The 21,123-nt window shown below is 61.0% G+C and overlaps 2 protein-coding genes across 5 annotated transcripts; both read right to left on the bottom strand.

Annotated features, from left to right (window-relative positions):
* Positions 1–416: 416 nt before the first annotated feature.
* On the bottom strand, positions 417–13,882 carry HR (HR lysine demethylase and nuclear receptor corepressor). 4 transcript variants are annotated; one of them, XM_079927308.1, is made up of 18 exons: positions 13,031–13,882; positions 11,509–12,292; positions 10,149–10,299; positions 9,883–10,070; positions 8,309–8,476; positions 7,356–7,445; positions 7,062–7,177; positions 6,135–6,216; positions 5,574–5,737; positions 5,239–5,457; positions 4,875–5,040; positions 4,606–4,675; positions 4,300–4,430; positions 4,059–4,178; positions 3,845–3,960; positions 1,832–1,996; positions 1,292–1,420; positions 417–1,154 (listed from the first exon to the last, which is right to left on the bottom strand). In XM_079927308.1, the coding sequence occupies exons 1-18, from the start codon at positions 13,688–13,690 to the stop codon at positions 1,092–1,094; spliced, it is 3,582 nt and encodes a 1,193-aa protein (XP_079783434.1). In that variant the 5' UTR covers positions 13,691–13,882; the 3' UTR covers positions 417–1,091. The 4 variants fall into 4 exon arrangements, with proteins under 4 accessions (XP_079783434.1, XP_079783435.1, XP_079783433.1 ...); XM_079927309.1 differs by having other exon boundaries at positions 8,309–8,473; XM_079927307.1 differs by having other exon boundaries at positions 4,875–5,457; positions 8,309–8,473.
* Positions 13,883–15,014: 1,132 nt separating this feature from the next.
* Positions 15,015–15,378, bottom strand: HRURF (HR upstream open reading frame). Its single transcript, XM_079926765.1, has one exon. The coding sequence runs from the start codon at positions 15,240–15,242 to the stop codon at positions 15,138–15,140; it is 105 nt and encodes a 34-aa protein (XP_079782891.1). The 5' UTR covers positions 15,243–15,378; the 3' UTR covers positions 15,015–15,137.
* Between the last annotated feature and the right edge of the window lie 5,745 nt (positions 15,379–21,123).

Genomic DNA, 21,123 nt, shown 5'->3' with positions numbered 1-21,123 from the left:
GCTGTCTCAGGTGACCGGCCAGCGGGCATGGGGCTGGCCATGGGCACCGAGGGCAGAAGGCTGGGCAGGGGCTCTACCCGGCCAGACTCCTGGAGCTCCAGGTCAGGTCAGACAGGAGAGATGGGGTAGCCTGGAGTTCGTGGGGAGAGCGAGGGGTCCAGAATCTCTGGTGCCACACAGGGAGATGGCCTTGCTGCTGTGGCCCAGACCTCTGCCTTGCCCGCTGTCGCTGTCAGGAGTATCCTCAAGGGCAGCCCCCTTGGAAGGCTCCACCTGCTTCTCTGCGGGAGGGAGGGACCCTGCCCCCCACCCTAAGAAGAACAGGCAGGGGTGTTTGAGGTCCCCGTCTCCACAGCCTCAGCCCCCTCCCACCCTGCTCCATTTCCATGTGTCCCCTCCCTCCCCAGTCCCTGTGGCCTGCAGGAGCAGGGCCAACCACACGGCAGCATTCACAAAACAACAGCCTTTAATGGAAATCAAGAAGGAAGGAGGCGAGAGGAGGGTGCAGGGATGGGGCTTCGCCCATATCAACCCCTCCAGCCAAGCCTGGGTAGTGGCCTGATACCGCCCCCTCCCCACACTTCACAGCTCTCTGGCAAGAGGGCAGGATGTCGGTGGCCCTTGTCCAGCACGCCTGCAGTGCAAAGGGCCACCCGGGAGCCCAGGAGGATGTGGGGGGGTATAAGCAGAGCTCGGGCACAGGTGAGACAGCAGGAGATGAAGCAGCAGCAGCAGCAGGTGTTGCTTAAGCCAGAATGATTTCCGAGGACCCCAAGGAAGGGCTCTTCGTCTCCTGGGTTGGCGGGCAGGGGTTGGAGGGAGACGGTCACCCCCAGTGTGAATCTGGTGCCATGGAGAGGAGCTGGGGCCGGAGCAAGCGCCAGCCTGCAAAGGGCAGGTGCGAGCTTCAGTGGCACTGTGCTTGTCGGCCTTAGGGCCCAGGGCAGGCGCAGGGAACGGGGTGCCCTGCTTGTGTCCAGAGTGCTGCTTGCAGGATTGAGCGGAAGTCCCCGTTCTCTGCTGAAGCTGGGCCTGGGCTAAGCACTGGTCTGCCTGCTCCCAACCCCTAACCCCAGACACCTGGGATCCCCCTATTTAGCCTCTTGCAATGTTCCCACAGCCAACTTCACTGCTTGGAACACAGCCCAGTCCATCTAGGAGAAAAGGAGACGACAAGGAGTTTACAGTCATGCCCCGGGCTCTCCCTGCCGAGAACACCCTCCCTGGGCGCAGCTGTGCTGTGGGGGGAACTGGGCAGCACACTCAGGCTCCCGGCCAGTGTCACACTCACCTGGGCATAAAGCAGGCGGCAGTCAGGGGGCAGGCTGGGCCCCTGGTGGCAGAGCTGAGCAGAGAGGGCAGAGGTCTCGGGGGACAGGAAGTGCTGCGTGACACTCACTGTGCTGACCAGCCCCTGCACCTGTGCCAGGGAGGGGGCGGGCAGGAGGGTCAGTGGGGACCCAGGATGACGCACCCTGCCCCACTTGTTCCTGAAGTCTGCTTCCCCAAATGACCCCCACCCAGCTCTCAGAGAGCAGAGGCCCTGGATGCAGCACTAGCCACCCCCAAAGGGCGTGGCCCAAACCAGGCCAAGGGGATGCCAGAGACGGCACAAGCAGAGTGGGCGCCCAAAGCCCAGCTGGCTTGCTGACTTCAAGACCACTAGGCTTCTCTTCCCTGCAGCGGAGGCGTGACTTCCTGCTCTGCCTAGCTCCAGAGGGGAACTGAGACGGACGAGGGTGTTCTCAGAGGGACTGAGAACACGCTGGGGAATGCTTCCGATATTCTGAGCTCTCCGCAGGGCCCCCGCCTGCACGCGCCGGGGAAGCACCTGGTGGGGAGCCCCCGCGGGCACCAGCACGGCCTCTCCGGGGGCCTGCAGCAGAGTCCAGCAGCTCACACCCCACTCCTCCCGCAGGCGCCGCCGCAGCCCTGCGTCCAGGTAGCAGCTGCCCGGGGTGCCAGGCTCCAAGTTTCCAGCCCCGGCCGGGCACACCTCAAAGAAAAGGAGGAATGAGCAAGGCGGGAGGCTAGGGCGGGGCTGCAGGAAGATGGGGCATGGGCTGCCCAAAGGCCAGAGGCACAGGAAAGAGCTGCAGGGGTCAAGTCTTGAAGGGCAGGGGGAGGACGTAGGGGTGGGAGAGAAAGGAGCAGGATGGTGAAGGGCTGGGGTCACTCAGGTTGGCAGAATAGAGATTTGGCTGGAAGGAGCTGAGAGGAAAGGATTAAGGGCTCTGAGGCTGGGGGTCTAAATCCCCTCTTTTCCCAGGGCTAGATGCCTTGAGTAGCCTCTGTGGCCCTGGCCCTGGGCCTTCTGCTCCCTCCTTCAAAGGTACCCCTTTCTCCAAAACCCAGGAAGACGTCCTGCATAACCTCAACTCAGAAACTGTCTACACCGGGAGCTCTTAATTGTGGAGTCCTGTGAAGATCCTGAACTGTGTGCTAAACTGTGGGTGAGCAGGTAGCTGTATGTCCCTGGGGAGACAATCCAAAGCATTCGTCAGATTCTTCTGTGATCCCAGATCCACGGAAGTTCTGACTCCCCAGTGGATGGACCGACCGGCTTGCCTGTCCAGGCTGAGGCCCCCACAGCTTTGGGGGCCTTCACCAGTCCAACCAGAGCGGGGAGCTCCTTGGGTAGATGGGACCTCGTGGAGGCCAGGGCCCAAGGAACACCTGCAGAGGTGAACCCAGCATCGTGCTTCAGCTGCCCATCAGCTCCATCCAGCCCTTCAGCTACAACTTCAGCCATTACTCCTGGGCTTAGGGCTCAGGCCTCCAAGACCAGGCCATGGGAAGAGGGGAGGCTGGTGAGTCAGGCTGGACCCTAGGGTAACCCCAGGCAGGTGCCAAGGAAGTCCAGCCTGGAACTAGAGCAGTGTTTCCCAGGCCACCCAGTGAGAACATGCCCCTCAGACCTTCCCGGTGAATTACCAGGCTTGGCTATGCGGGACTGCCCACAGCCAGCCACACCCAGCTCAGACAAGGCCATCTATGTATGAAGGCGTGCTGCTGTCTGCTCCCCTCTGCGTGTTCCAGCACCTGTGTGAGTCCATCCGTGTGTGTGCATCTCCTGTGGGCAGGAGGGTGGCAGTGGACAGCCACGTTGACACCTGCACGTCCGTGTGTGTACATGTGCCTGAGCAGGGTGACACTTGGTGGGCGTCCTTTCCCCAGGACAGTCAGGGTTCAGCTGGACTTTGGAACCACGGGGCCTTGCCCACCTCCTGCTCACCCCCTCCTCTTCTTCTGCCCTGCCCCCTCTCCTGGCCCCATGTCTCTCTCCACCTACCACACTGCCCCCCCTTAGCCCTTCCTTGCTAGCACCTCAAAGGGCACCTCCTCATAAGGTGCAGATTTCCGAGAGGGGAGCAGTGGGACGGATTCTCAGGTGAGCTTCCTGTTGCCCTTCGGCCAGCCCCACCTAGAGCCTGCAGCGGGGAGGCTGCCTGCCCCCAGGGGGAGCACAGTGTAGCGACCCGGGCTGGGAACAGCCACAAGCTTGGGTCCCAGCTTTACCACTCAGCCTCAGTGTTCTCACCTGCAAAATGGGAAAGCAGCAGGACCTACCACACGGGGTGGTTGTGACAATTAACAGAGATAATGTACCCAAGGCCCTGAGCACAGTGCCCAGCCTGTGGCATCTCTTGCTTCATTTCATCACTAGGTCCCCCACTTTCTGTGTGCCCCACCACACACCTCTTAGGAGGGCCTAGTCTGCCTTCTCTGCACCAGTGGAGTCCAGCTCACCTGAGGCAAGGGAGCGAGCACACGGGGCACACACACAGAGGGAGAGCTTCTGGGGCTGGAAGGGGAAGGGGAGAGCTCCCGGCTCCCTCCTCACCATCTGGAGGAAGCGGCGGATGCGCTGGGCATCCTGTGCCCGGAACACGTGCCACACGGTGCTGACCTGGCTGCCCGGAGACCAGAGCCCCTCCCCGTCCAGGGCTGAGAGGAAATCTGGGGGAGAAAGACAGCTCAGGAGGGCCCAGGGCCAGCAGAGACAGCACCTCGCATCTGCAGCCTGCGCCAACCCTTGCTTCCGGCCAAGGACGCACCTTTCTGTGTCCGGTGCCAGGCAGGCAGTGGGGCTTCAGCACGTACCAGGACACTGACCAGGTCGGTCACCTCCACACAGAGGTTCTTGGTCCCCAGGTGCCCACACTGTGGGCTCACACCTGTATGGAGGTAGAGAAAAGACACTTGGGAATGGGCCCCAGGACCTCGGCACTGACGCACGTGTTCTCGGAGATGACAGGAAGTGGGTAGGGACTGGGCAGGAATGGAGTGGACACTCACCATAGGCCGCCCACAGCTGGGGCTCCAGTGGTCGCAGGACAGAGCCCCAAGGGAGGTAGGAGGCCAGGTTGAGTTTCCCATGGCGCGCACAGTACTCTGGGAGTGGCAGGCTGGCAGCCAGGCTCTCCACCCTGTGTGTATGGGGGGCGGTGTCATGCCCAGCAGGCTCAATCCAGGCACCGGAGACCCCGTCGAAGCCCCCAAAGCTAGAGTAACTTCCCAAGGCAAGCACAGAGCACTGAGCATCACAGGGCCGAGGAGGAGAGGCAGGGAGGCCCGGCCAGCCAGCCCTATGGTACCACACACCTGCTGGTGTCCTCGTCCCCCAGAGCTCTGTGCAGCAGGAAGACTGAGCCTTCATCTGACTTTGGGCGAACTAGGGGAAGAGACAGAAAGGCCATTGGCCCAGGGAGGAACCTCCTTGGCCCAGAGGCCCTCCTCCCGTGGCAGCAACAGAGTCCAGTTTCTGATCTGAGCTCTGCTTCCAGCTGCCCCCAGGGTCACTCTGGGACTTCGATGCCCCCCCAGCATCATAGGGGCTCCCAGCTCCTCTACCCCACATCAGGGATACTCACTCTCAGGCCGGGAGAATCCCTCCCAGAACATTGTGCTGCCCAGGCTTGCGGGCTGGGGAGGTCTGAGGGGGGTCAGTTCCTGCACCTGGCCTCCAAGCGCCCCTAGGGCTTCTGTCCCCCACAGGTGGCCTTGCAATGTCCCCTGAATCCCTGACACCAACACGGGCTGTAGTGGGGAAAGAAAGGGGGACACGGGCAGAATGGATGGGGTACCCAACATGGCCAGGCCGGGGCATGTTGTAGGGGCACCAGAACGGCGTGGGGACAGGCCCTGTTTTTCCCTCCGAGTGACGGACCAGGTCTGCCTGGGCCTTGGGATCAAGGCCCTGAGGGTAGGTGCGGCTGTGAGAGCTGGGAAACTCACCTGGCCCTGCCTCCAGTGCTCCTGGAAGAGGTGGAAGCCTCGCGGAGGCCTGGGCTCCTGCAGCCACAGCAAAGCCCCGGGGGGAGGCAGCCGGGACCGCACCGGTGAGAGGGGCAGGCCCGGCCCGGCCCGCAGCCCCGGCCCCAGGGCTCTCTCCTGAATCTTCCGTTCCACTACCTGCGCGATGATGCTGTCCAGGATGTTGGTGATGCGGTCGTCCTGCGGGGAGGGAGGGGCGGAGAGGCAGGCGTGCTCAGGACCTGCCTGACCCTGCAGGGAAGGCCAGCCCAGTTTTGGCCCCAGGCCCCCAGCCCTCCCTTCGGGCCCTCGCTCACGCTGGGCAGGGCCGGAGTGACAGGAGCGAAGGCCATGTGTATCCGTTCGTGCCCCAAGCAGAGTTTGACAGCAGTGGAGGCCAGTAGTTCACAGAGAGAGGGACAAGGCAGGGGCCCTTGGCCAGCACGGTCCTCTGCCGGGGTCTCTCTGGAGTCTGGGGTCTCTGTGAGGAAGGAGAGCGGTGAGGGTCTTCACCTTTCTCTCGAGGCTCCATTGCCCATGTGCTCTTCCCTCCTCTCCCGGCGGAGTCTGCTCTGTCCTCACTGGCACTGCCCATCTCAACTCTGGTCTGGATGCACTTGCCTCCCACCAGCCTTCCTGCCAGCGTGTCTAGGACCTCTCCAAGGAGGGGCTCAGAACAGGGGTCTGGCTGGAGACGGGTTAGGAGGCTTGTCCTAGATTTTATTTAGATTTATTTTCTTTGGAATGACTTGAGAAGAGAGATGGTGACGGGGGGGGGGGCTGTGGGGATGGCTAAAGCCATTCCAATCTCTCCTGGGGATTCCAGCCTGGCTCAGCCTCCCCCGCACAGTCTGAGCAAGGCGCAGGGGGCTGCTCACCCTCTTTAATGTCCTTGGTCCTGTTGGTATCCCTGTTGCAGGAAGGTTGTGGAGTTGGGGGAGTTTTCTCCGTCGGCTCCTTCTGTTAAACCCAGCCGCCACCCACCCCCATCCAACCAGAGATTTAAAAATGGCAAATGCATCTCAATCCAATTCAACCCACAGGTATTAACAGTAGACTCAATGTTAAGTCCTAAAGTCGTGTTTACAAGGAGTGAAATGTCATACGATACAACGTTAGGTGGAAAAAAGTTGCCCGTGGACTTATGCATACAGCACGATCTAAAGTATACTCAAAAGAGGCTGGAATAAATATACAGGCGAATGACTGGAAAGAAATTGTCAAAATGGTAACGGTGGTATTGTAAGCCACTGCTGTTTTCTTCCTTATCCTTGTCTGTATTTTCCAAATTTTCCACAGTGGGAATGTGTACGGTGCCTGGCACACAAAAGGCATTTGATAAACCCTCTCTTAAATAAATGACTTTTATAATAAAAACATGAACTTCATAAAAACTCTGTGAAACGCACACTGAGCACCTGCTCCGTGTCAGGTGTGGGGAATGCTGAGAAGGTGGGCCGACACTCCACCTGTAGGAGCCTGCGCCTGGGGAGTGGAAAGACGGGACTCCAGCAGCTCTAGCAAGATGCTGGAACGAGCACAGAGAGGGTGGGACCTCCAGGCAGACAGAGAGTGCGGACTGCTGCTGGGCGGGGTGGGGGGAGGTGGGGCGGAGGCTAGAGCCCTCTTGGATCCTCATCCCCAGGGGAAGAAGAGAAGAAGCCTGATTTCACCCAGCTTCCATGTACCTCTTCGTTCCCCTCGAAAGAGAAGGACCAAACCCTGCCAAAGTTAGGAATTTGCAGACACACCGCCTAACCCTGGGGCGCACCAGCCAGTGCCCTGTCCCGTGCCCTGCTTCTTACCTGCTGGCCCCCATCCCCAGGGGTCCACATCCGGGCATCAGCTTGGCAGGGGCAGTGCCCCCGGATGTCAAACTTGACCCAGACCTGGTGCATTGCAGTGCTCAATTCCGCCATAGCTGTGAGGGGGAGAGGGGAGATGGAATTGGCCAGTGACTGCAGACAGGGGGCCACTTCCATGCTGCTTGGCCTCATCAACCAGGAGAGCATGGGATCGGGCTGAGAGACATCCAAACAGGAAGCTGGTCTCCCCCAGGACGTGCCCTCTGTACGCCCCACCCCTCCAAGAGGGCTCACCCTGGCTGGAGACAAACTGGGTGAGCATCAGGGAACAGGCACTGTGCCCAGCCTCCTGGGTACACTTCTCCATGGACTGTTCCTGAGAGCCTGTTGGGGGTACGAAAGGAGAAGCTGCAGGTCAGGAAATCAAGATAAACCCAGGTTAAGGTCAGGGAAGAAGAGCAAGGGCATGATATCAAAATCGGGGACCTTGAGAATCTACAAAACATGGGCTTTCTGGGAAACCTGAGTTCCCTAGTGACATAGGATCCTTTGCTTGCAGAACGCAGAGCCGTTAATATGCTGAGTGCGTTGCAAGATGCAAGACGATCATGTAGAATATGGTATTCCGAAAGGTTTCTGACCCTGGCACTCTTTTTGGCCATGTCTATTGGAACACTGGGAAATCTCAAGTGTTGAGGTGGCGGAATTGAGCCAAGGGAGAGAAAGCTGAGAACCTTGAAGAGAGCAGGACTTGGAATCAGAAGACCTGCCTTTAAATCCTGGGCCCAGCACTTACGAGCTGTGTGACCTTGCACAAGTCACTTAACTTCTCTGAGTTTTTCTCACCTGGAAAACGGAGGCAGTAATACCTACTTCACAGTGTTGTGAGGTTTAAAAAGGTGCAAGCTGAACAAGGTGGGAGATAGAGAGTAGGCACTCGGCTTCTTCTAAGGATATGGGCATGGCCCTCTGATCTGGGGAGAGGAAACGGTCTGCTCTAACGGGCATTGAGCAGTGGTAGCCGAGGCCGCGGAGGGAGACTTTCTCAGGGAGCCACAACCAAGAAATGACCATGAACTTTTTTTTTTTTTTTTTGCCATGCCACGTGCGGGATCTTAGTTCCCCAACCAGGTATCAAACCCGTGGCCCCTGCAGTGGAAGTGCAGTCTTAACCACTGGACTGCCACGGAAGTCCCTGGCCACGAACTCTAGAGCAACCCTTCCGAAGCCCCCAGCTCCTTTCCCACCTTCTTTCTCCCTGGTCCTCCAAGCGCCCGCCATGCGACCACAGGCCACACACAGCCGGTGGCTGCAGCAGGGGCATCGCCAGTGGGTGTTGAAGAGTCCATGGTGGCAGCGGCTACAGCAACGTGGAATGCCTGGGTTGTCCTCTGTCCCGGCTGGCCCCTGGCCTGCTGACCACAGGAGAGAACAGGGTCAGAGGGGCCTCAAGTCAGTAGCCCCTTTGAGGACCTCATGTGGGAGGCCTCCAGGAAGGGATGGACACACAGGAACAGTTTCCACTGAGGGGCTGCCCCAGAAGGGAGACAGGCTCCCTTACAGGCACCCTTGAGTGCCCGACAGCCCCTGTAAAGAACCTACTCGCTGCACCGTCCGTCTGCAGCCAACCCTCCCAGGCCAGTGCAGGCTGCACCCCCCTGGCGCCCGCCCCAGGGCTCCCTGAGCCACAGGACTCCCCAAACAGTCCTTCCTCCCCCCAGCCCACAACACAGTGGTGTTTCCTCAGCGGATTCCTCTGTAGCTCAGAAGAGGAAACCTTGGGGGGCTGCTCCTTCCCTCATCCAGAGTTTCAGACCAAGCCCTTGCTGGTAAGTGAGAGGTTGCCAGTGTGCACACGTTCATATACTCCTCAACACACACTCGTCCCATCCAGGGCTGGGTGCTGGGCGGGACCTGGCACTTGCACTCCCAGCACTCACGTCACAAGGGGGGAGATGGGCCCATAAACATGGTAATGCTCGTGGCATCATGGGGTGGGTGCTAGAGTAGGAGTGGGATGGAAGGAGGAGGGTGGGGACAGCTGCACAGACGGCCATGAGTGATGAGTAACTTTTCATTCACCAGGTGGGAATGGAAGGGAAGCGCGTTCCAGACAGAGGGAGCAAAGGGTGCCGAGGCCGGAGGGGGCAGACAAGCTCAGGTGAGCCTAGAGGGCCGGGCAGACCATGATGCCGGAATCGGGGCAGAGGGAGTGGCAGGGTGGACAGGGGCTGGCTGTGAAAGGGGGAGGGGCTGGACTTTCTGGGACAAGAGGGAGCCAGCAGGGGGTTCCATCCAGGGAGTGACAAGACGGCAGGAGGGTCTTGTCGTTCCCCGTGGAAGGGATGCAGGAGGGAGAGCCTGGAGCCAGAGGGATCAGCTGATTGCCTCGAGCTCCTCCCATCTCTAACCTCGGCCCCAATCCTACCAGCTTCCCAGGGACCGACCGCCTGCCATCCCGGAAGCCTTCCTTCCCTTGCAAAGCTGCAGGGAGCTCTGCCCGACCCCCGCCTCCCTCCCGGTGCTCTTGCAGACACTTGGCATTCAGTCTCATTTCCCCAGCAAGCCCAAAGCTCTTAGAGGGTTGGGCCAGACCAGGTTTTACAGCTTCCCAACATCCCCCGTCTAGGCCAGAAACTGGAATACAAGTTGACTCAGAGCCTGAGCTGGGAATAAGGGCGCAGTGGGGCAGGCGCTCTCCAGCGCTGCCAGCTGGTTGGTAGACAGTGCTGGGGGAGGGAGGTCCCATGCTCCTTGTGAAAGCACTGACCACAGGACCCGGCCGTCCCGGGGTCCTGAACGCCTGGTGGGGCCTGCTCACCTTCCCGCTGGGCCCAGGCCAAGACCTCCCGCTCCCTCCGCAGCACGCGGCACAGTCGGTCTCCCAGAGCACTTAGCAGGTGCTTGGCGAGGCCCATGCTGAGCCCGGCCTCCTCCGGGCCAGACCCTCCTCCCTCGGAGCTGGCTGCCGAGTCTTCCTCCTGCCGCTGCTCCCCTCCCAGAGGCAATCTGGAGGTAGGGCAGAGGAAGGTGAGCGGGGAGCCCCACTGGGAGGATGCTGGGGGCAGCCAGGGGCAACAGGCTCACCTGGGCACTGGCTGGGAGTGGCAGGCCAGCCCTCCCGCCTCACCAGCTGCCTGGGCACAGCTTTGGCACTGAGTCATGCCTGCCGGGGGAGCCGCGCAAGGTGTCTCCTGCAGCCCCGGGTCCTGGAGGCTGGCCCTGATGTCTCGGGGTCCTGAGGGGACAATGTTGCTGGTCAGGAGGCTGGGCTTCCTGGGTTTCTGTGAACCCCAGGCCCTGCCTTAGCACCCAGCCTGTCCCCACACAGAGCCAGCGCTGCCCCTAGGCCCGGGCCTACGAGGCCTGATTCGGAACGAGAGAACCAGGCAGCCGGAAACTTCAAAAAGGCTGAGCCCTAACATGGAATCATGGGCCAAGTTTGGGGCAGCTGGGGCGCAGGGTCCAGTCGGTGTAGACTTGGGTTAGCTCCGCCTCAGCCTCAGTGATACCGTTGGCTGTGTGACAGTGTGAAGAGACAATCCCGACGTGGACGGAGGGCGATGGAAGGTGAGAAGGCCGGAGAGTTTCAACACAGGCCACAGGTGCAGTAACCCAAGAAGTCAGAGGGGGCCTACAGCTTCCCGGCCCAGGCAGAGGCCTGGAAGAGCACAGACAGACCCATGCCAGGTACAGGGGTGCAAGACCAGCGAAAGAGTTCTGATCCAGGCCCAGCGGTCTGGGAGGCCAAGAAACCGAGGTGACCCCGAAGAACCGAGGCTGGGACCAAGCAGCGCCAGAACCCTCCGTGAAGGGCAGAGCTTGACAGAGGGGTCCAAGACGTGCCCAAGTCCTAACACCGGCAGAGTCCAAACTGAGTCTCCATGATCCAGCTGGCCCAGAGAGTAGTTGTTCGTTCCTCAGGCAGGACAAGGGGTCCTTCAGGAGATGTAATCCCCCCAATGGGGGATTCGTGGCACAAGTAATCACAAAAGTGACTGTTCATTGAGTGCTTGCTAAGTGCCGTTTACGTGAATGATATTGGTTAATCTTTGCAGCACTGTCTACGGGGTAGGTGCTGTCTTCATCCCCATTTTATAGATGGAGAAACTGATGCCCAAAGAGGGGAAGTAACCAGCCCAAGGTCACACAGCACCAATCAGCAAAGTCAGGAGCCAGGGGTTCTGACTCCGGAGTCCACACTCTGAGTCCTGTCATTATACTGTCACCAGAACGCCATGGCTCGGGAGTAGGCACACGAAAATAGAAGCCACATGCCGGACGGGTCTGGCCTGCACATGCTAAGGACTCCCAGAGAGTTATCCCGTCCAGGTGGGCAGCTGGACAGCGGGGTGTGATCCACTCATAAAAGACTTCATGCAAAGCCCCAGTCCCGGCTGCACCCTCCCAGGTAGGGCCCCCTGCAGGCCCTCCCCTGTGCCCTTACCTCTGTGGTCATCACGCTGTTCTGCCTCTGCCTTGTTCCCAAATGATGAGTCCAGCAGCTCCTGCCAACCTCTGGCCCCCTGCCCCGCACTGCCCGGGAAGGGGCCGGACGGGCGCTTAGCAGCTGGGCTGCCCACTGCTCCCTGGACCTCGGGGCTGCTCGCCCTCTTGAGGGCGCGCAGCTGGGCCGCTGGGCTTTCCTCCTCCCCAGAGCAGCTGTCTGGGTACCCAAACTGCTCAGAGTGTCGTGTGAGCCACGTCTTCTTCAGCTTGGTGTGATGGCTGGGCGGGCAGGCCCTGGGACCAGGGGCCTTGTTTACTTCCTCGCTGGACTCACTCGGCCCACTGGTGCCCCCCTCCAGGTCCTCCTGGTACTTCCCACAAGGGCCAACACCTCCATCTCTAGCTGGTGGGTGAAGTGAGCAACGGTCCACCTGCGTGGTAGGAGGCCCAGGAGAGGGGCACCTTGATGTGGCCGACGGCCCCAGCTGGTACCCAAAGCTCCCGCCTCCCGGTACAGCCCAGACAGTGCCATGAACCAGGCCTGGGGAACAAGTGGGCCACGGGGTCGGGGGAACAGTGTCTGGATGCCCCAGGACACGGGGGCAAAGATCCTGATGCCTGCCGACTCCTGTCTCTCCATCTCTCTGGTGGAGTGAAGGGCGTTCCACCTCCCCAGTTCTCTGGAGATGCCCCCCAGGCGCTGAGCCCAACAACCCGGGTTCCACAGTTGCCAGTGGCTCCTTGGCCAGCCTGAGAATGCTGGGATCCTTGCGGTAAAAACCCTAAAGAGAGGAGAAGGGATTAAGTTCGTGCTGACTTTGCTTCCCAGTGCTTAAAAGGATGGGCAGAACTGACAACCAGCAGGTGTGAGCCTGTGTGGCTTTAAGGGTTGTGCAAATACTGAAGAACATACTGGTTAATAGGCACTGGTCCCCTAACTGCCTCCGCTGCAGCCCTGGCTACCCCAGATCCTTCCCCAGGATTTCTCAGGCCTCCCCATAACCCAGCAACTAAAGGCTTAATGCCTGGCACAGTCAGAGGTCCTCCAGGATCTGTTCAGATTGTGTGATGCCCTGTACCACACTGGATTTAAAATATTTTACATCTCATCCCTGAGGTGACCCTGGGGGTCCCTTGTGGGTGAGGTACCAGAGGTACAGGCCATGGGGCCACCTGCCCGTCCCACTCCCAGATACAGGGCCTTGTCTGCCCCTCCCCCCAGGACAAGACCACACATTCTGAGGCCCCAGTTCCCAGGGCCTTGTTCTGGGTGGACAATGCATGAGTCAATTCCTGAAATGGCCCAAAGGCAGGTGAGGCCTAATGAAATGGGTTTGCTCAGAAGAGGAATTGCTTGGGGTTGACTATGTCTGAGCTGACAGGCTCCTCCTCTGCCTGGGTACCACCTTATCTTTTCATCCGAATGGAAGGGCAGAGTGGTTTGGCCCCGGCAGGGTTGCTCAGGGGCCACTGAGCCCCGCTGCATGGCCCCCAGGTACCCTCTCTGCTCCAACACTCACCTTGCTGCCTAATCCGAAGGCAGAGGGCACTTTGGGCTGGACTCCGGAGCACCCCCAGGGGTGCGGGGTCAGGGGCCAGTCACATGGACGCTCTGCGGGCAGGCTGGACACTAGGTAGGGTGGCAGGCAGCTGGGCACCCAGAAGGGAGCTTGCTCAAGGATCTTGGTCTCCAGAAGAAAGGGGCAGTGAAAGGGTCGGAAGGCCACAGGGTCACTCTTGGGAGGGCCACCGTTATGCTCAGGAATCAGTGGGCCGTAGCAAGGCGGGCACGCTGACCCACGGAACGCCAGCGGATGGGTAAGCATAGCCTCCTTCCAGCCCAGCGCCCCCTTGCTGCCTGACCAGCTAGCCTTCCTCTCCCCGTTCCGGGAACCTTTGCCCTCCACCAATGGGAGCGTGTCCTTGGGGATCTGGGGGAAGCCAGGGGGGAGCCAGGAGTCTGGGGTGCTCAGGACACCCCTCCAGAAGGGAGCAGGCTCTCCCAGGCACAGTGCTGCAGGGCTCAGGCCATCTTGCGGTGGGGTATCCGGCTCTGGTCCCACGATGCCATTCTCAGGGGCTGTCTTCTCCCAGGCTGGGCTGTCCTTCAGGAAGCTGGGCGTACTCTCCATCACTCTCCTGCCCTCATGGGGCTCTCCCAGAGGGAGTCCCTGGAGCATAACCACCGAGGCGTGAGCTGCTTAGACACATGCCTCAAGCACCCTACCGCCTGGTACAGAGTGGGCACCGCCCTGGCAGCACCAAGGCACCCCAAACCAGTAAGACAAGTGCCAACCTACAGCTGGGCTCCACGTTGCCTGCTACAGGAGACTCGAACGACCCGCCTGAGTGGGATGTTCCAGTGTGGGAGGTCATCCCTTCCCCTGAATGCCTGGAACTTGACAGCCCACCTGGGCCAGAGCCCCTCAGCAGAGACTGCTGATTCTAGGATGGCATGTCCTGGCCTCGTCGAGCCTGGAACTGGTCATGAGCCATGCGGAAGGACAGAGGGCAAGAACCCAAAAGAAGAGCTCCGTGGAAGGCACTGCACTGGGAGACGAGAAGCTTGGATCCTGGCCCTGATCCAGTGACCTGCTGTGTGACCTTGGGCAAGTCACGTCACTCCTCTGGTGCCCTTGTGTAAAATAGGGCTGGGAAATGGGCAGTCTCAGAAGCCTCTTCCCTGCGCTGCAGTCTGTGGTTCTGGGGGTGCTGCTTCCCCACCCCCAGCCCTCAGCCCCACCTAGGCTTGTTTGGGTGGGAAGTGCAGACAGGGTAGGCTGGAGTCACGGGGGAGAGCAGGGCGGCTGGCTGGAATCTCTCCCTACACCGGGGCAGCCCCGAGTCTGCCTCTTCCAGGTGCTGTACAGTTTCTTGGCTTCTGAGGCAGAGCCCAGGACAACTGCTGGGGGCTGGGATCTCCACCACTGCCCCCAAGGGAAGGAGTGAGCCGGCACAGGGGAGGGGAGTTAGATCTAGGCCTCAGCCGGGATGGGTCAAGATGCCCCAGTCCAGCCGACAGTGCTAGGGCGGCCGGTGGACGCTGGTAACTGCAGCCTGGCCGAGGGGAGGGAAGGAGGCGGGGAAAGCGGGCTGGGGCCCAGAGAGAGGCAAAGGAGGGAAAATTGAACGTGCGTGCAAAGGAGCAGGATGACAGGTGGCACCAGAGCCCCGGCGCTCTCCCAGCACGGCCACGTCTGCCCACTGGGGGAAGCTCCAGGAAGGAGGGGAGGGAGCCCAGAGAGCCGTGACACAGGGCGCTCGGGTTTTCTGGGGCCACCGCTCCGACGCGATCCAGCCCCGTCGGGCATCCTAACTTTCAGAGGTGTGGCCAAGCCCAGAGGAGCAAGGGGAGCTCATTCCCTGCGTGCGGCGCGGGCTCGGCTCAGAAATGCCCTGCTATGGGCGTCCCCAGAAGGCGAGCGCCCGGCGCCCCTCTCGGCCCTTACCTGGGCTTCACGCGCCGGGCGCGGCGCGGGCGGCGGCGGTCTTTGTGGCCGACGCCGGGTGCCCTCTCCCCATGGGCTGGTTCCGGGGCCTCCCGGCCGGCGGGCGAGAACTCGTTCGTTCTCCCGCTCTCTGCTCAGCGCGCTGGCTCTCTCTTTCCCCCGGGGCGGCGGGGGCGCTCTAGGGCCGCAGGTTGGAGGGGTCGGGCTCCGGGATCTGCAGGATGCGGCACACGGCGCGGATCGGCCGCACCAGCTTCTGGGCCGAGGCCGTGGGTTGCGCCATGGGACGCCGAGACTCCGTGCTGCGCTGCGGGGAGGGCCGGGCCGGGGCTAGGGAGCGGGTGCCCCCGGAGGGAGAGAGGGAGCCGGGCCGGGGGGAACGCGCGCCCCGGGTCGGAGATGGCGGAGTGGGGGGAAAGGCCGAGGGGCCGGGGGAGGGGGTCGTGCCTGGAAGGGAGGCCGATCCCGTGACCCGGGAGAGAGGCACCAGCTACGGCGCAGCACGGCGCGGCGCGGCTAATGGAGGGAGTGCCCAGCGGAGAGCGCAGCAGCACCTCTGATCGCCATCGCCAGACGCGCAACTGAGAGTGGGGAAGCTGCTCCGCCGGTTTCCTCCTCCAGCACCCTGCGGGGAAACAGGAGCCCGAGATTCGGCGGCCCCGCCTGGGCCTGCCCCCTCCCGGGCCCCGGGGGCTTCCGCCAACGCCCCGGCGATGCCACCGGCTGCGCACGGGGAGAATGAGCCCTTTGTTCCCCCCTCCCCCCCGCGGCACCCGGGCGCCTGCCGAGAGAGGCTCCCCCGGGGCAGCGTGCCAGCTTCCCAGCCGCCCCACCCTCCCGTGGGCCCGGCCCCGGAGCCTGGCAGGCGGGCAGCACCCCCACTATAGGTGCCAAGCCCGGGAACTGGAGCAAAGGGCGGGAGGGGCCGGACCAGGCCACGATGGGGCGGGGTGCCCCCAGGGGTGCCAGGGCAGGGCTGCTGGGAGGGGTCAGTGCCAGAGCTGGCAGGGGCAGTCGAGTTCTCACGGGTCAATGATGGGCGCTGTGACCCACGCCAGCCACCCCGTGCTTTCTGGACCACTGGCTCTTGATCCTCTCCAGCTCTGGCACGCGGGCACACACGCTGGCCCAGGTCTGCCCTGCCCGGTTCCTCATCTGGCCAAGCTGCTCTTCACCGTTCCAGACGCAAGCCCCCTCCCAGGGCACAGTGTCCTAGAAGGGTCTAGGCTCTAGTCTGTTCCTGGTCTAAGGGCCCCAGTTTCACCAATCGTCCAGAGAGGAAGTGGGACCAGATGCGCTCCACCACCTGCTCCAGCCCCGTGTCCTGGGGGTCTGCGCCATCCCGTGCTCCTAGTGTTTCCAGGCCCGCCCTGGAGAGGAGCCCATGGGAGTGGCTCCTGGGAGGGAGCAGAGAGGAGGAGAGGAAATGGGAAAGCAGGGCACCCTCCACCCGAGGAAGCATCCTGGCCCTTCTGCGAGGGTGGTTCCAGAGCACAGACACAGACAGATTCAGACACACACAGACAGATTCAGACACACACAGAAACCCACACGCCCAACGGGCGCTTCCCTTCCCCTCAGGCACCCACGTCCCACCCCGTGACTCCCCTGCCTCCCTGTGGAAGCCATCCTTGGCCTGCCTTCACCCAGCCCGGGACAGAGAGCACCACCCACCCACCCCCATTCCATCGAAGGGATGAGGTTTTGGACGCCTCTAGCCTTGTCCCAGGTCACACCACCATCCCTGGAGCAGGAAGCCATGAGGGTGGCGCCCTTCCAGGGACTGGAGGGGCGGCCGGGATCCTTTTACCGGTTGAGGAGAAGAGGAGGGGTGCTGAGGAGAGGAGGCCTGAAGGGGTCGGCACCAGGCAAGACTTAGGTCATGTTGGCACAGATTCTCCTGGCCCCTTCACCTTCCCCCAGAGGCCGGTTCTGTGACAGGGCAGGCTGGTAGGGGTTGTTTACATGACTGAGTTATTAACACTCCCTTCCTCCTCCAGCTCCCCGAGGGGTGACCTGGACCTGAGTGTGCCAGGGGAAGTGATCCTGGAGGGTCTAACCCAGACTGCAGGCCCCAAGCCCCAAGCCCCAGCCTTCCGCTCCCAGGCTGGCTCCAGGATGTGGATGGAGGGCTGGGGTGTGCCTGTAGTCCCCCATCTGTGTCCTCTGGCAGCCAAAACTTGTGGGAGATTCCAGGGGGAGATTCCTGCGGCTTGAGGCCTAGAAGAGGCTGGGCAGGGCAGGGTGGGAGCCTGGGCTGTCCAGGCCCCGAGGGGATGGGGACAGCCCCAGGGGAGTGGGACAGACACCTCCCCCCACCCCCTTTGCCCAGTCTTTCTAGTTGAGATCACTGTCTCTGGACTAGACCAGGATTCTCAGGACAGGCTCCTAAAATGCCCAGGGGGTCGTGGGGGGATTGGGGTGGCGGGGGAAGGAACCCCTTTCCACCCTCGCCCAGCTCCCCATCCTGCTCTACAGCCCATGCCACAGGCCCACGGAGCCCTTGGAGCCGGCCGTTCTGTGCCTGAGGACAGAGCAGATCTGAGGAGCCACACAGAGACACAAACAGAAGGAAAGCCACGCAACGTGTGGACACGGTGCCGGATCCGTGGACACAGGCGAGGTGACCAGCACCCCCAGACTCACGTGGGTCCGCTCCGGCCCCGCAACGACCCCTCAAGAGCACTGACACACACACACTGATACACACGTTCCCGCTGACACGCGCAGCAGCACTCCTGAGCCAGCTGCCCTCACGCTGTCCCCAGAGCCCCTTACCTGGGCAAGCACAAGTGCCCTTCGGGCGGAGCAGCCCCCTGCCCAGGGGAGGGCAGCAGGCGGGGGCGGGGAAAGGAGCCCCGGAGAGTCAGGCCAAGCTGCCACTAATCCGGGCAGGGAGAGGGGGGGCACCCACACGTCAGAGCGGGGACTGCCGGGTGGAGGGCATCTGAGGACATCCCCTCCCACACACGCGGCCGTCTGGGCACCTAGCCCTACTTCCCCAGCCCCTCCATCCTTCAGACAGCTGAGGCTGGCCTCCCCCCACCCCACCCCCACCCTTGTGGCAACGCCTGGGGCGGGGGCATGGGGGAGGGGGAATACCGGGGAGAATTCTCCCAGGACCTGGGGAGAAGGGCAGAGGCAGGGAAGTGTGGAGATGCTTCTGGAGCCAGGAGGAAGCTCCGTGGCAGATGCCCCCTCCCCTCTCACCCACCCACCCACATCTCTGACCTAGTTCCTCTTCTCAGTCTGCACCTCACCAATGCCCCTTCTCCTTTCACCCAACCTTCCCTCCCCTGCAATCCAGCCACCCTGGTAGAGAAAGCTACCTCATTCCACCCCGGGCTCAGGACCTTCTGCCTAGTAACCCAGCTCTGGCCCCCGGGGAATTCCTAAGCAGCGGGCCTCATCCTCCTGCCGGGGCTTCTACGCCTACCCAGCTATAGGGCATCCCAGTCCCTGATGCTGGGCGGGGGACAAGGGGGCGAGAGCCGGAGTGCTCACCTCCTCAACCCCGTAAAGGGTGGGGCAGTGCCAGTCATGACACCCCAACTCAGCCTGGGCCAGGGCTGTGTTGAAACAAGAGGCTAACCACGCTGCTGCCGCCCAGAGCGGCAGCGAAAAATGCAGCAGTGGGGCTAGTGCACCTGGAGGCCAGAGTAGGGAAGGGGGACCGGGACCGGGAGGGGCCGAAGAGGTAGGGAAAGAGAGGAGCCACCAGAAAGGTCCAAGGGACAGCTGGGCTGTGGGGAGGAGGGAGAAGGGAGGGCTGGGAATGAGGGGCCACCTGCTCCTGGGAACTCGGAGGCAATGGGGGCATCCCTCAGAAGCAGGCAAGATGGATGGGGAGGACAGAGCGAGCGCAAATCAGGCAGGGCTGGTACCTGGGCCAAGCAAAGGTGCGTGCTTCCAAGGGGACTAGCCTAGGCTCTTCATCTCCCTACCAGTGCCCGGCGTGATTCTGCCTGGGAAGACAGTGGGCACACTGGTGAGTAATAGAAGGTGGGGGGCCATGAGTAGGCCAGAGGAAGGCCTAACCTTCCCCTAGGAGCCAGGCCAGAGAGGGCATGGGCTGGGCCAGTAACCCCATGCAGAGGGAAATGGTGCTGGGCAGATGTGTCAGTGATTCTCAGAGGGACAGGGCAGGCTCTGAGGGAAGCCCAGCCCACACCCAATGCCCCAGTCTCGGGATCACATGTGCTCGTCCAGAACTTGGAATTCTCCTTGCCCCTTCCCTTCTGGCCCCAGGATGTCTTGGAATCCAAACAACTGCAGCAGACATTCGCCAAACGTGTTATAGAGACCTGGGCATATTCAAGGCTCTGTGATGGCCACCAAGGAGATGCAGGGTACAAAGATGAATGTACAAAGTCATCCCCGGCCTCGAGGAGCTTCTGCTCACTTGGTCCATGTTCTTTTACCAGCAAACATTCCCTGAAGCACCTTAGGTGTTAGGCCCTGTGCTGGGCACTGCAGGTAATGATTGGAGTCGGGCATATTAACAAACGTTAACAACGTTTCCAGTCCCAGCCTGGAAAAATCAGGGGAGCATCACAGAGGGGGTGATGCTTAGCTCAGAAATGAGGGAATGAGTACTTCACCACGTACTACAATATTTCACTTGGTCTAAACCACCATTTGCTCCAGGCCAGGATACAAAAGTAAGACACAAATCTATTCATTATGAAGTCACAATGTAGTGGGGAGGGAAATACGATGTGCTCAAGGCAAAAATAGAAGTCCATGCAAGCACAGAGACAGCGTGGTCTAGGTGAGCAATCAACCCCAAGGGCAAAGGGAAGGTTACAGAGGGCTTCCTGGAGGAGGTGATGTCTGAGTGGGGTTCAGAGGGCAAATAGGAATAGGACAGAGTGTTGCAGGGACAGGAGAAGAGCATGGAGACATGAGAGAGTCCAGACTGATGAGGTGGGGAGCAAGTAGCAATTGGGGCCTAGGGGAGTCTGGTTGGTCAGGGAGCGGAGGGGGCGACGGGCACATGAGCACAGCCCACGGCATCGTGCCCCCAGGACAGGGTGAGTGGGCCAGAGGTCAGGAGCCTCAGGATCCTCAGGGGGGGTTGGAGTCAGGGGAGGATTCTTGGAGAAAGCAGATCATGAAGGAAGGCCGCATCGGCCTGGATGGAAGACTCTTGGGAGCACAGGGGATGCACACAGTGCAGCAAAGGCCTGGAGGCCAACGTTGGAATGAAAGCGATGCGTTCTGCGCGTTCTGCAGATAGAAATAGGAGCAGCGGGGCAGCCAGGCTAGCCAGGAGGCTGGGGCTAAGACAGCCATCAGGGACCATCTCTGATTCAGCCCCGGGGCCCAAGTGACCCTGCCTGTCACTGTAAGGCCCCATCCAAGGAATGAGGGCTGGTGAAGCCCAGCTCCCAGGAAAACTCCCTCACCAGCCGGCACCTTCAGGCCTCCCTCAGCTGCTCCCCGCTTTCAGTTTTTATCTCATTTTGTCCATTTATCACACACTCCTCTGTTTTTCTCTCTCGGTTCAGGGGTGTGGATTCTGCCATTCCACCCCCACCAAGGCGACTTCTGGACAGACTTGCATCAGGAGATGGGGCCCTGACCCACAGACAGCACAATCATGGACAAGTTGCTTCACCTCTCCAAGTCTCAGTTCTTCCATCTGTAAAATGGCTATAACCCCGACCTGACAGGCTTGACGGGAGGATTTAAGGAAATCATCTATTTAAAATGCCCAACACGAGGTCAGACAAACAATCAATGTTTCTTTATAAATTTATTTATTTTTGCCTGCGTTGGGTCTTTGTTGCTGCACACGGGCTTTCTCTAGTTGAGACGAGCAGGGGTTACTCTTCACTGCGGTGTGCAAGCTTCTCATTGCAGTGGCTTCTCTTGTTGCAGAGCACGGTCTCTAGGTGCACGGGCTTCAGTAGTTGTGGCACATGGGCTCAGTAGTTGTGGCTCATGGGCTCTAGAGCGCAGGTTCAGTAGCTGTGGCGCATAGGCTTAGTTGCTCCACAGCATGTGGGATCTTGCTGGACCAGGGCGCGAACCTGTGTCCCCTACATTGGCAGGCGGATTCTTAACCACTGCGCCACCAGGGAAGTCCCCAGAATCAATGTTGGATAACTGCTAGTTTCCTTCTCCTTGCCTCCCAGGCAAGAAACTTTCTCATTTACTCT

Source organism: Stenella coeruleoalba, assembly GCF_951394435.1.
Source record: "Stenella coeruleoalba genome assembly, chromosome: 7".
NCBI classification, from domain to species: Eukaryota; Metazoa; Chordata; class Mammalia; order Artiodactyla; family Delphinidae; genus Stenella; species Stenella coeruleoalba.
The sequence above is the reverse complement of the archived record's forward strand: the minus strand, read 5'-3'. Positions and strand labels throughout refer to the sequence as shown.